General features: G+C 33.9%; 1 protein-coding gene across 4 annotated transcripts in view; it reads left to right on the top strand.

Annotated features, from left to right (window-relative positions):
- The window catches only part of ZNF638 (zinc finger protein 638), a 71,635-nt gene extending 58,524 nt beyond the window's left edge, over window positions 1-13,111 (top strand). For 2 of the 4 annotated variants that reach the window (XM_012731547.1, XM_012731543.1), the window contains exons 20-27: window positions 496-533; window positions 4,503-5,709; window positions 6,273-6,338; window positions 8,129-9,077; window positions 9,912-10,031; window positions 10,442-10,540; window positions 11,223-11,341; window positions 12,793-13,111. In XM_012731547.1, coding sequence (XP_012587001.1) covers window positions 496-533; window positions 4,503-5,709; window positions 6,273-6,338; window positions 8,129-9,077; window positions 9,912-10,031; window positions 10,442-10,540; window positions 11,223-11,341; window positions 12,793-12,858 — 2,664 coding nt within the window. In that variant the 3' untranslated portion in view covers window positions 12,859-13,111. The remainder of the gene's footprint in view (window positions 1-495; window positions 534-4,502; window positions 5,710-6,272; window positions 6,339-8,128; window positions 9,078-9,911; window positions 10,032-10,441; window positions 10,541-11,222; window positions 11,342-12,792) is intronic. The other 2 variants (XM_012731544.1, XM_012731546.1) reach the window with 2 other exon arrangements.
- Window positions 13,112-14,148: the final 1,037 nt, after the last annotated feature.

Genomic DNA, 14,148 nt, shown 5'->3' on the forward strand with positions numbered 1-14,148 from the left:
TGAATTTTTTTATTCGTATTCCAGTATGGGCTCCAGGATGTTGTCTCTTTATGTTCATATGTATAAAAGGGTTATTTTTCCCCACCAGAAATTTTGAGTAGAAAACTTTTTAAGCTAGTTACTCTCTCATAAACAAGTCTTTTTAATACTAACTATACAAGGAATATGTTGACTTTTCAGGCTTTATTTTTAGCAGAAGGGTGGTATTCTCAGACTTTGAAAGTTAAAGAAGTTTCTTATTTACATCAACATGAAGGAAACTTGCATTTCTTGTTAGTGTCTATAAAACAGATAATTCTTTAAAACCTGACTTACCTAATGAGGAAAAATTCTGAAACCTGATAGCTGTGGAGGTGGTGAAAACTATATTTTGATATACTTTTAAGATGTAGTTTTGCTTTTTAATTCAGATCTTATAAAAACATTGCATTGATGGGTTAAATATTTAAAATCCAGTAGAATAGCCTCTTAATAAAACGTGGAATTATGTTACAGACTCAAGCTGAGAAAGACCCAGAACTAGGAAGAAAAAGGTATGTTGTTTTAAATTTGCTAAAAAGTTCCTGTAATATTTAATGACATTTCTCTAGATTTATAGTAATTACAGCAAAAAGTTTTCCTGTTCATTTTGTAAATATGAGTGTTTGGGTTTCCCTCTTTGGATCTGTTTGACCTAAGGTTTTTCTTTTGTTTTGATTTTTGGTCTCTGTCAGGTATTTGTGGATTTTATTTTAAGAAAAACAATGTATAAACAGTTTCATTAAATATACAAATATTTCTCCATTAAACATTTTGCTAAGAGTCTCTGAACAACCCAACTCCATAATCAGTATTATATTCTTTGTTAGACTTTTCTATTCCAAAATGGTTAGATACAAAAGTAAATTGTTAATCTTTCTGCATATCTTTTAAATTTCACCTACCAAAAAATCTAAATCTAAAACTTTTTGAAAAACTAAGGCAGTTTGACGGAGGGATATTTGTAAAATAAAATAATTATGCATATTGCTTTATATTTTGGGAGAATGAAAACTTGTCCTTCAGAGTCTATACAAGCTAGTGACCTTGTTTTGATCACATGTAAATTTTCTCTTCTAAGTAACTTTCTTATCCTGAGCCGTATCACCCTTTTCATGGTCTTGGTCCCACCAATTAATGACTTTCCTTTTATTCTTCTCATTGCAAGTCACCGATTTAGGCTTCTTTGTCCTTGTCTATACTACATGCTTTACCCTTATTTATTAGAATTCATGAACTTATCACTTTGAAAAAGCAGCTTGAAAGTAGTTTATTTCATACACTATTTCTAAGATGCCTGGGAAACAGGATGTCTTACTTCTAGTTCATTTTTATGAGAACTTTAAATGATAATAAGTACATTAAACTACACTGGTAATTTCTTTTTCCTTTCCCCCCAAGTGTGTTAACATTGGTAAGCATTCATTTTGTTTTATGTGACAGCATAAAATTTAAGTCACATCATGACACGAGTTATATTCACATGCCCAAAAGGATTTAACCAGCAACATTGTTTGATACACAGATGCTCAAAGGGCTTTATAAGTAATATGCCACATGCTAGACATACAGACCATTTGGCCACACTAACTCTGGCTGGTAGGTGAGTAGGCCCTCCCAAAAATCCATTTTATATATTTCATTTTTACTAAATTTCTTTCACATCTGCAAGAATAGCTATTGTTTATAGTTTTGCTGGTATTTTTCCCTCCGCTATTTTGACTTATCCTTTAAAATCAGAATTTCTTAAAGAACTTACAAGAAGTTGCCCAATCTTTTAAAAATTTAAAAATTTTAGTTAATAACACATAACTTACTATTTTGAAAATCAGTCTTTCTTGACATATATAGAAAAAGATATGGGATATGCCCCAAATAATTCACGTTTACATGGGTAAAATATTACTGAGAAAAGACTGTGTTTGTGTGTTTTAAAGCATTTGTGGATGTTTCGTGATCATTTATTAAGAATATGATCCTGTTTATAACTAATGTATTTAAATACATTACTATCTAAAGGAAGTTTTGTGTGAATATGGCAATAATTTATGCTGCTTTATATTTTGCCTGTTTTCATTCTCCCTCCCCCCTTAAACATTATTTACCCTGTGGTTAAGTCTAATAAGGATACTAGACAAAATTCTCACCAATTCGCCATTCATTACTAATGTTTGGAAGTTTCCAGTTATCCTCTGAAATAAATACTAATCTTTAGTATTGTTAAATCTTCATCTAAAGTTTCTCAGAAAGTTTTTGACATGGTGTTAACCTTTGTTCTCCTGCCCAACTTTTAAAGATTTAGAAGCTGGTGTTATGGAGGGGGGGGGGGAGTGAGATGGGCAAGGGAAATTAGATAACCTGTATCCTGATTACCTTCCCAGGATACTTTTTATGCCATTCCCAGCATGTGATTGTAGTTGCCTTTAATCGTTTGACTCCCGTGTTAATACTTCATTCATTTCACAAAGGGATTTTCCAAACGCTGACATTGACATTTCAAAGGGGTTTTACAAACATTGAGACTTTTTTCTAACGTTAGCCAGAAAACTAGATGTTTTTGGTATAGACTTCTGCAGAGATAGTGCTATCATTTTAAAGGAACAGTACACGAGCACAAAGATGAATTAAGCCATTTTCTATGTACTCTGAAGTGTGGGACTGCATAGTGTTTCATTTTGTATAAAAGATGATAGTTTAATTCGCAACTTTTAAGTATTATAGTGGGGGAAAGACTTGTTATATATAATAGAACCAGAAATCAGAATCTCAGTTGTTATCCTCCTAGCTCAAGTTCCTTAGTAAAAGAAGGATTTGAATTTAATCTTCATCTTTGGAGGTGATAATAATGTTTACATACTACTCTATTTGAAAACCACAACTTTTTCTTTGTTGTATTTGTTAATGGCACAAGTTTTATTTTGACTAGTCCTAATTTGGAATACTTTTGAGACCAGTCTTTAGTATTTGGGAATATAAGGGATGTGAATTATTTAAAATAAAAACCTTTAAACTCTCTCAGTAAAAATGAATCGAATCTATATTGATTGAGGTGTGTGGTTACTAGCCATTGAACTTCTTCAAACTCTTTACCTTTATAGCTTTTAGCAAGAGCCTTTTTAGCTGCTCTTTCAGAAATGTTCTCATTTGGAAGTTTAGACTTAGCATGTTTGGGGGAAGGACCAATTTATTAAATGATTATATCCTGACACACTAGCACTTTTTTCAAACTTCAGACATACTAATGTTTCTGGGCACAGATACATATCGTCTTGCATTAATTGAACGGTATATGACCACCCTTTGAGAAGCACATCAAAGATGATAACTCATTCCCTCCTTTATTGAAAAGTTGGAGGAATAAATAAATTAGTAATTTTTACTTTCTGTTGTATTCCTTTTATGTGCTGTTTCTAATTCAGTGAATATAGCATGATGGACATTGTCTTTGGATTCTATGATTTTCCTTGTTACTCTTCAAGATAATTTATAATCTATGGAACATTAAATGTAAATAGTTTATCCTGTCTCTCTGAGTGAAAATATTTGAAGTAACCATCACACATTCCTGTTTACTTTGGAGTTGAACAGGCCACTGTCTAGATCAGTTGCATATACTAGCTATATATTATATATTTAGTTTTTTTCTTTCTGAATATAACTTTAAGTGTTGTATTGGAATTTTAAATTATACTTTGTAACTGGAAACTTTCTTTTAGCATATACTTTCTCAAAAGGTAATCAGTCACATTTTACAAAACCAACATGTTTATGTTAAGCCAATCCTGTCGGTTTCACCTGTACTTTTAAATCCCCAATAGAATATTTAAGATACCTCCAGTGAAAGTTTTCTTTTAAGTACTTTTGTTAAATACAGTTCTTGGAAAGTTTAAAAACAAATCTATCTTGCATCCAAAGAGGAGAAGTGACATGGTTAAGAGTATGGCCTTACTCCAACTAGTTTTCTGTTTATGTTCATTTTAGTTAGGTTAAATAGGTTTCACTTCTAAAATGTTAAATTTCATTGCATGGATCACTAGTTTTATATAGAAATATACACATTTTTAAAAATTTCATTATCACAGCTGGGAAGGTAGGCTGATCTTAAATTCACATGTACTCTTCCAATGGCAAGTGTAAACTTGACACACAAAGAAAGGATTATTATAACTGGCATGAGTATAAAGTTCATATCAATGGCCACGATTTTACCATATCCTCCTTTTGAACTAAAAAGAAATCTTCAACACAATGGAGAATCTCTTTTAAAAAATCATATTATTTACGTATTTGCATCAAACACCTTAACCATTTTAATGCTGACTGGCTGGGTTTCCCAGTGCTTGTTATTAATGCATCAGGAAGTCTTAACAATTAGCATCAACAGGCTAATTGTCCAAATTATAATGGTTGAATTCTCATCATAGTTTGATTTTTGTTTTGTGTTTTGTTTGTGTTTTCTTCTATTTGTTTTTAAATACTTTCAGCTCTGACTTGAAAAACAGTCCTGTTGATGAAAGTGAGGTGCAGACAGCAGCTGATAGTCCCCCTGGTAAACCTAGTGAGGTTGAAGAAGAAACAGTTCTCAACATTCAAACAGAAACTTCTATACAACAGGAAGAACCTTGTGAGGAAGAACCTGAAAAAGTGCTATGTGACACTCACTTTACTATTGAAACATTGGAAGTTGAAACTCAAGAAGAAGAGCTCAAAGTGGAAATTCCTCTTGTAGCATCCACTCCATCCAGTATTGAATTATTCACTGAAAATATAGAGGAATCTGTTTTAAGTCAGCAGGTATATGCTAGTGACTTTGATAAGGAAGAGGCAGAGATTATTAACCCTGAAACAGAATTGTCAACATCTGACAGTGCGTTTGTGGATGAGAGGAATATCAAAAGAATTCTGGAAGAATCTCCGTCTGATGCAGAAGATTTCTTTTCTGGGATTACACAGTCTATGATAGAAACTGTAGCTGAAGTGGACAAACATGAAGCTGATTCAGAAGTAGTGCCATCTGCTTGTGTTAGGACCTTAGTACCAGGAATTTCTCCTCGGGATGAGAAGTCTGTGAACAAAAAAGGAATTTCTGAGATTAGTAATATGGGTGAAAAGGAGGAGAATGAATGCAGTATTAAGGAAACTAGAATGGATCTGCAGATAGGAATAGAGAAGCCTGAAAAAAGTGATGCTAGGATGATGATAGAGAAGTTGGAAAAGATTATGACAGCCGTGAAAGAAAAGCCTGCTGAAAATATTATCAAGGTATATCCAAATAAAGGAATAGGTCTGATCAATAAGCCTGATGAAACTAGTAAAACTAGTGTGCTGGCTACATCAAATGCATCTAGCAGTAAATCAAGTGTCAAGGTTGGTATGGTCTCTTCTCCAAAAGCAAAAGCTACAACTTCAAGCTCTGAAAATCAGAAAAATTTTCTGAGATCTGTATTCACAGAAAAGAAACTTTCAGCTAAGGAGTTGAGTCTGTTTAAATCTACAAGTGCCAAATCAGGCTTGGCTGAAAGCAGCAGTAAATTCAAATCTACTCAGAGTGGTGTTACCAGAGGAAGCAGTGGAAGAATCTCAGCCCTGCAAGGCAAGGATTCTAAAGTGGATTACAGGGATGTTACAAAACAGTCTCAGGAAACAGAGGCTAGATCTTCTACCATGAAACGGGATGACAGCAACAATAAGGTGAGGAGGATAGGAAGAATGACTCAGTGTGTCCTTGAAGGGATTAGCTCTACCATAGCTATGGAGTAGAAGATGTCTTGCTTTACCTTTTCATCTCCTTACTCCATTCCCAAGCTCCTACTTCCCTTTCTTAAATAACTCCATTGATTGAGGCCAGTAGACATTTAGAGTAATAATAAACTCAAGTTGTAACTTATTAATAAACTCAAGTTTGAAAAGCACTATTGTGGTAAAATATGATCAGAAATACAACTTTGTGGTTTTAAAAAAAGTTGCAGTGAATCTCTTGAGGTGATTTAGCTTTCTGCTTTGGAAATGGGAAACCGTTTTGTCATCTTACTGATTGCCCAACTTAGATTGTGGCTATAAAATTAAAGAACCAATAAAGCCATGTTTTACTACATTTATAGAGATGATGCACATACTGTTAAATGACTGTTAACTTAGTTAACAGTCAGCATTTGTATAGATGAATGTATTTGGATAATGTTTACTCTTTGAATTTTATTAAGCAATTAATAACCTAATGATAAATTGTTTTTCTGTATTTCTTAATATTTCAGACTTTGGCTGGGCAAAACACTAAGAATCCTAAAAGCACCACTGCTAGAAGTTCTAAATCTAAAGAGGTAAGAAATTCTAACTATCACTTAACTGTTGTTAGTGATTATTAATAGCTTTGTTGCTCCTATAACAATTAGCTTGATATAGTGCAAGGGAGAAGATTAATATGTTTTATTTTTGATACTATCACCAGTTTTTATTTTGAGCTTGAACTAGGTTAAATAGCTTGTCTTTGGTGTAGGACAGAAGTTACACAGAAAGGGAAAATTACCTTCAAGCTCATACTGACAGAAATTGGTTATAAACAAAATAAAATCATGTTTAAGGGAAAGTGACTGGAGCCCTCCCCGTTGTGTGGAATTTCCAAGCAGATGGTCATTTTGTTAACTACTTTTTTTTTTTTAATTATTTATTTATGCCAGAGGTGCAGGAACGGTGAGAGAATTCACCAGAGACAGAGTGGGGAGCAGAACAGGCCAACTGATAAAGTACACTGATGAGGGGAGCAGTGGGGAGGGTCAAGAGAGGTCTGCCATGTGGTCACCTCCAGGGCAGGGGATCAAACTGATGCTGAAGTGGCTTCAGCTTCTTAATGCTGTGCTTTAACCTGCTGTGCCACCAGGGAGGGCCTGTTTACTAATTTTTAACCTAATTGGATGGACTCTTTTAAGATTTACTTTCTTAGTACTGAGTTTTGCCAAATAAACATCTTACCTTTTACATTTGGTGGTTTGATACTTTAAATTTCCAGCATTCATAAGGTATTTTTTAGTCATTGTACTTTTTACCCAGGTAGGGAATGGTTTACTGGAATAATAAAAAACACTTTTTAAGAAGCACAAATAAGGATTGTAGTAGTTTTGTTGACTTTACAAGTTGGTATAATTGTTTATAGATTTTTTTTTTTTAAAGATTTATTTATTTGTACATACAGAACTGGGGTACAGGCCAGAGGCTCAGGGGCGGTGAGAGGCTTCACCAGAGACAGAGTGGGGAACAGAACAGGCAGATCGACGAAGTACACTGCTGAGGGGAGCAGCGGGCAGGTCAGGAGAGGTCTGCCACACCATGTGATAACCTCCGGGGCAGCCGGGAATTGAACTCATGCGGAAGCGGCTTTAGCTTCTCAGTGCAGTGCTTTAACCCGCTGCGCCACCAGGGAGGGCCTGTTTATAGATTTTTTATCCCCCTGTGCCATTTCTGTGTTTATACTCTAAAAGTCAACTAATAACTGGCATTGATAGCATACCAAATAGATAGTAGATTGAGTAGAAATATATTTTCTTTAGTTCTGGGGCCACTGTTCAAATTACAGATTCTTTTTTCCAAATAGTTGTATTTAGGATTAAGTCTTAGCTATTTTCTATGAAACTTTCTTAAAATGTAGACTATAAGGTCTTAAAATTGAATATCTTAAAATTATTATATATAAATTGGTCAGTGGAACAATCTCACTAGCTACATGAAGGTGTTTTTGAAGTCCATTAAGCCTCAGGGAGATATCACTTAATATATGGAACAGTTAATTCTTTACATTATATCATTGATAATTAAATGTGTTTTTTGTATCGTATTTCATAACTAGACATCACCTGGAAAATAAATGTAATTTTATTGGAGCTAAGTAAAGGTGGAACTAGATTGATAGTGTTAGCACTTTATCTTTGAAAGGGTCTACTTTGTGAATTACAGCTAATTCTTCTGTAAGACTTTTAAAATTGACTGATTTCAGCCATCAGAAAACTACACTGAAATTCTCACAAATGATACTTCATGTACATTTACTGAACTATTTGGAACTTGTCCAATTTTTAGTATTTCACAATTCTATGTTTTATTTTTACTCTTTGAACAGGAGTTACTATTATTTTCATTTAATTTGGATGAACTTGTTACTGTGGATGAGGTTATAGAGGATGTAAGTCCTTTTCAAGCCAAGCAGAATACACTAAAGGGTAAAAGGAAAGAAGCTATCAAAAATAACCCTTTTTCTGAACTTAACTTAAAGAAGAAAAAGGGAAAACCTTCTGCCTCTCGTGTTGTTGAGGGAGAACTATCCTTTGTAACCTTGGATGAGATCGGGGAAGAGGAAGATGCACATCTAGCACAGGCTCTTGTCACTGTGGATGAAATCATCGATGAAGAAGAGCTTAATGTGGAAGAAATGGTAAAAAATTCAAATTCTCTTCTTACACTAGATGAATTAATTGATCAAGATGATTGCATTTCCGGTGAACCTAAAGATGTTACTGTATTGTCAGTGGCAGAAGAACAAGATCTTCTGAAACAGGAACGGTTGGTAACTGTGGATGAAATTGGAGAAGTAGAAGAGTTACCTTTAAACGAGTCTGCTGATATAAGTTTTGCCACTTTAAATACTAAAGTAGATGAGGGAAGTACTGGAAGGGAAGCCATTGGATTCATTTCTTCCCAGATGCCTGAAGACCCTTCTACTTTAGTTACAGTAGACGAAATACAGGATGACAGCAGTGAACTGCATTTAGTGACTTTGGATGAAGTAACTGAAGAGGATGAAGATTCTTTGGCAGATTTTAACAATCTTAAAGAAGAACTTAATTTTGTTACTGTTGATGAAGTTGGAGAGGAAGAAGATGGAGACAATGATTTAAAAGTTGAATTAGCACAAAGAAAGAATGACCATCCTGCAGATAAAAGAGGGGATAGAAAAAAAAGAGGTATGGACACAAAGAAAGCAAAACTTGAAGCCTTATCCCACGTGGGTCCACTAAATGAGAATGTTATGGAAGAAGATCTAAAAGCCATGATTGAAAGACACTTCATAGGTACAAACTTATAAATGTAGTTTTTCTGTTTTATGGGTGGGATTAACTTTAAAGTTTTTCAAAAAATAGGTGTTGTGGCATTACTAATAATTTGATCCTGTATTAATATGAAAGCCAACAAATAGTTGTAGCTAATGATATTTTCCAAATAATTATATACAGATTTCCCACATTTCTCTTACAAAGCAAACTTAGCCCCAGGTTTTATATCAAGGTGGCAAAACCAGAAAGCAAACTAAGATTGTTCAAATTAGAATTGGAATGAAAATCATATGCCTGTATTTTTGAGAAAACTCAGCTTTTGATGAACAAAAATTGTTTATACTACAGTACCTCCTAATTTATACTTGGACTTAGGATTTAGAAAAATTCATAAATATAATAGTCCACTTTTAAGTAATATTTTGATGGTATAGAATGATAGGTCAGCTCACTTTCAAAATCTAAGGGAGGCCAGAATAAGGTCTAGTAAAAATTAATTTTTAATTAACAATAAAACATCCTAGAAAGATCTTACATGTTTATGGAACAAAAGTGAAAAGCTATGTAGAGGCTCCTGTGGAAAGCAGGTAGGAAGTTGTAGCTTTTTGGAAAAGATAAATGGAAATCTGGAAAGCAGGTAGGAAGTGTAGGTTTTTGGAAAAGATAAATGGAAAAATAAAAGGAAGATGTCTAGAACAATGCTAAATATTTTTTAAGCAGGATTTTCCTGTTTTATATTAGAAATAGGCTTCCTTCCCAAATTTGAATATTGCTTATAAAAATGAAAGGTATTTAAAATATTATTTTGAATTTCAAGTAATTAAAATGCTATCAACTATAGCAATAAATTAGACTTTCTTTTTAAAGCTAAAACACCAACCAAGAAAGGTAGAATTGGGAAAATGCCGCAATCGGAAAAAGCTATTGCCACAGAACTAGCAAAAGGAGAAGAGGCCTTCCAGATGAGTGAAGGTAAAGGACTGGCGGAAGAGGGGGAGGAGCAGAGCATAGTACATGATAGTGGTTGGAGTTCTAAAAATCTACCGTGTGAGGAGGAGAGAACCAGTAATATGAAGATGTGGAATTCAAGCAGTTATAGAGCTTTAACTTCTTTCATTGTCCTTTAAATTCTTTCTGGAACAATGTACAAATAAAATTTGCTGTTTGCTTTTGTCCTTTTCCCGGAAATGGTGGAACAGGTTTATGCATTGATTCCTTATATTAGATAACCTTGGAAAAGTGATCAGGTGGGATTAGCCCTTACTTAGAGGGATGAACCATAAGTTCATCTTCAGAGACAGGAATTACAGCTGTTAGCTTCATAGGGTTTGTAAATCTATTTTGAATTAACCTTTTTTCCTTGAAAAATTTAATGACTTCAGTTGATGAAGATTCTGAATTCAAGGATTCAGAACCAGAACGAAAACGCAAGAAGACTGAAGACTCTTTAGAAAAATCAGTGGCACCTGATGTCCCTGAAGGTGAAGTAAAAAAGACATATTTTCCTTACCCTTATGAAATAAAAATTCAGCAACTTAATGTTCTGTTGTTTTGATGAGTAGAAAATGAGGAAGTTTTTGCACAGCGACCTTTCTGAAAACCTTTTATTAGATTGTGTTTTTTTCCAGGCAAGGACATAATCTATTCTCTTGAAATCCAGAATAAGTACAGGTGCTTCCTTTGCTGCTCTGATTAGGACTGAGTTACACTTGTTAAGGCAGAAATTCCAATTTAAAAGAACATGCTGAAAAACTTAGTGAATAAACTTGGTCAACGCCATCTGAGATGAACTGAGGGACACCTTGCTGGTTTACCTGTCACAGTCCTTATGCAGACAGTTGCCCATCGTTTGTCTCTTCTCCCTGTTTTATTTTCACAAGGGTCTCCTAAGAAGTGTATTTCAAAAACTGATTTCTTTTCCAGTGAATTGCTGTTCTGAAAGAACTGCTGGTATTACTGTAGGTTCTGGTATATTATAGAATTTGTTAAAAAAAAATTGTATAGTAACTAAAAGCATAATTGTGTTTGGTCCCTAGCAAAGCAGTATATAGTATTGCTCTGTATTATATACTGTGCTTAATTAGTAATTTTGTCATAGTTAGACAAATTGATTAAATGCAAGTAATTATTGTTAATTTTCCTCCTTTTTGTTCCCTGTTGTAGATTTAGATTTTCTTGTGCCGAAGGCTGGATTCTTCTGTCCAATATGTTCCCTCTTCTACTCAGGTGAAAAAGCAATGACAAATCACTGCAAGAGTACACGTCATAAGCTAAATACAGAGGTAATCTTTAGTTTATCCTTAGCCCCTCATAAAATCTTTAGGTGGTATTAGTGTCTTATAATCAAACTATGTAAGTGGCAATCCAAAATGTACATTCTTTATCTTTGGTAGAACTGTTGAAGGTTTTTGGTGGTTTATTCTTCTTAAATCCAAAATTCTAGTCTTCTTCACTGCTTCACTAAATTTAGCCAGTAACTTTTCCTCTAGTAGCATTTGCCAAAATAGTCCACAGAACAGTTGTTCCATGTGACCCTCCATTAAAGTCTGGGAAGTGCCCCTTTAGAGAGTCATGGGCACCTAACATACTAAAGTTTATGAATTGCCTAGTCACAGTTATTTCTGTGTTCCCTCCTAAAATCTCTTTCCTTTTTTCCCATATTGTCATCTCTTTGGAAAGCTCTACTCTGAGAAGTCATCACTAGCCATAGTTGAAGCAGTAGTTCTGATTCTTTCTGAATGTTTGAGTTTCACACGTCCTTTCTTACTAAATTGTGGCATAGACATTTATCGAGTGTTAAATGCTAGCAGCTTATTTTAAAACTCCTCATCAATTTCGTGATGTAGATGTTACCCTAATTTTAAAAAAGGCAGAAACATGCTTAAAGAATATCTAAAGCTAAGTATCTAATCCCAAAGTGGCATAGCTAATTAGTGGCAAACCTAGTGTTTGAATCTACCTCTGTTGTATTCTCAGTTTGAGCCATTAAATTTTGTGGTATATAGTCTATTGTTCTTGAGTTTAGCATGTCATTTTTCCATTTAAAATCTTCATATTAATGACACTTTTATAATATCTAAACATCTTGGGGATCTCTAGGACTTTGACATGATCTGATTCCTCTCTATTTTTTTATTTTTCACTGTCTTCTAGCTCTTTGTTTTATTTTCATACATGGAAACCCCTTCGCTCCCTTTTTACCTTTATATCACTGTTCTTTTTCCTATCTCAATCCCACATGAGTAGCTGATTCTTCATCTTTTCAAGTCTCAGTTCAAATATCTGCTTTTCAGAAAGTCGTTTGCCTAAGAGAGATCTAGCTAATGTAGAGCATTCCCTACCACTCCCAAAATGGGTTGACCTTAGTCAGCTAATTTGTTGTGTTTATTTCCTTTATAGAGCTTACCACCACCCAAAATTATGTTGTTTGTTTTTGTTACTTATTTTCCTCCAGTAGAATGTAAGTTTCATAAGGAAAAGGAACCATGCCCCATCTTGTTGAACACTGAATCCCCAAGCACCAAACATAGTGCCCGAAATACCATAAATACGAGATGATGGAAGGAAGCAGTCTTAAGGCACTGTGTTTCCTAATCTTTGTGAGGGATGTAATTATTTTTTTAAAGGATCAAGTGCTTTTAACTGTAAATAAGATGACATACTACATTAGATATGTTTATGTGTATAGCAAATCAACATCTAATAATTTTATATTGAAAATTGCTTTTAACAGAAATTCATGGCCAAGCAAAGAAAGGAAAAGGAACAGAATGAGGCTGAAGAAAGAAGCTTCAGGTGATTGGGGAAACTGGGAAAGAATTCATTAGAAATTTGGTTAGGGTCCAGTTGATTTGTGTATTTTTGTTACCACTTAATTTGTAATTTTTGTTTCAGAAACAGATATTCATGTTGTACAAATTTCTGATTGCCCTTGATGTAGGAGACTGATGGGGAAAGTATGATGTGTTTGATTTTTATATCAAATCATCAGGCATGGAGAAATATCTTTTAGAAGTGTTAAAATAAATGTTCCTACTGTATATTTAAAATACTATCTTGTGTCTGTGACTGATTTTTTTAAAGACTTGTTTTACTTTGCTTCAATTACCTATGTGCAGGTCAAAGATTTCTGGATAAAATTAGACTATATGTTTGAGCTAGGTAAGGTTAAGTAAAACTTTGCTTGATTTTTTTTTTTTTTAATGTGATAAGAAAGCATTTTTTTCCCGTACTTTTTGTAATATCCAAGACCCATTTAAGGTAGCTTCTAGCAGATCATTTCATATTAGCTTAAAACTACTAAGCAATTTGTACTTCCTATAAACAACTATCATTGCTTTTAAAATTTTTAAAAAATTGTTATTTAACATGTTTATAAGGCACTAAAATATAGGGAAATTCAGTAGATTGTTAGGTGCTGGACACAGGTCTATTAAATAAATTTTTGATTAGGCTATGTTTCAGACATAACCCTGCTAATTTTGAATTGTTAGGTATTGGATTCCTCAGTTCTTCCAAGATTAGAATGCACTAAATAGCAGAAGGTGAATGGAGGAAACCGAAAACAGTTGCTTTTTTAGATTTTGTACTCCCATCACAACACAAAAGTTACAATAACAAGATGGCATGACAAACAAAATGCAGCAACTTTTTGTCATTTACAAAATTTACTGCATATTCAGTGTAGACTTAGCCACAGCCTGAACAAGATAACAAAATGCCACAGAGTAAGGGATGAGCAAGGGATGGATTAAAGAGGAAATTGTTTTGTGATTGTCAATAATTAAAACCATACAGGTGAATTAGGCAGTAAGAAGGGGAAAAACACTATTAAACTGTTGGAGAATACATTGAGCTTGTGTCCCCAAGCTAAAGAAACAAAGAGTAAATAAAATTCTTACTTTTAAAGACTCTTTCTTAGGGCTATTTCTGAAAATTTTAAAACCAGAGAAGTTATGGAGAAATTTTTTTAATCTTGTCTGGATCATCCCTGGAGTTTAATCTCAAGTAAATTTTCTTTGGATCAGTTACCTGGAAATTGGGTTCTTCACTAGAATAAAGGCACTTGCTAAAACCTAAATGTAGTAGT

Source organism: Condylura cristata, unplaced genomic scaffold (genome assembly GCF_000260355.1).
Source record: "Condylura cristata isolate star-nosed mole 26May11 unplaced genomic scaffold, ConCri1.0 scaffold00031, whole genome shotgun sequence".
Classification (NCBI taxonomy): Eukaryota; Metazoa; Chordata; class Mammalia; order Eulipotyphla; family Talpidae; genus Condylura; species Condylura cristata.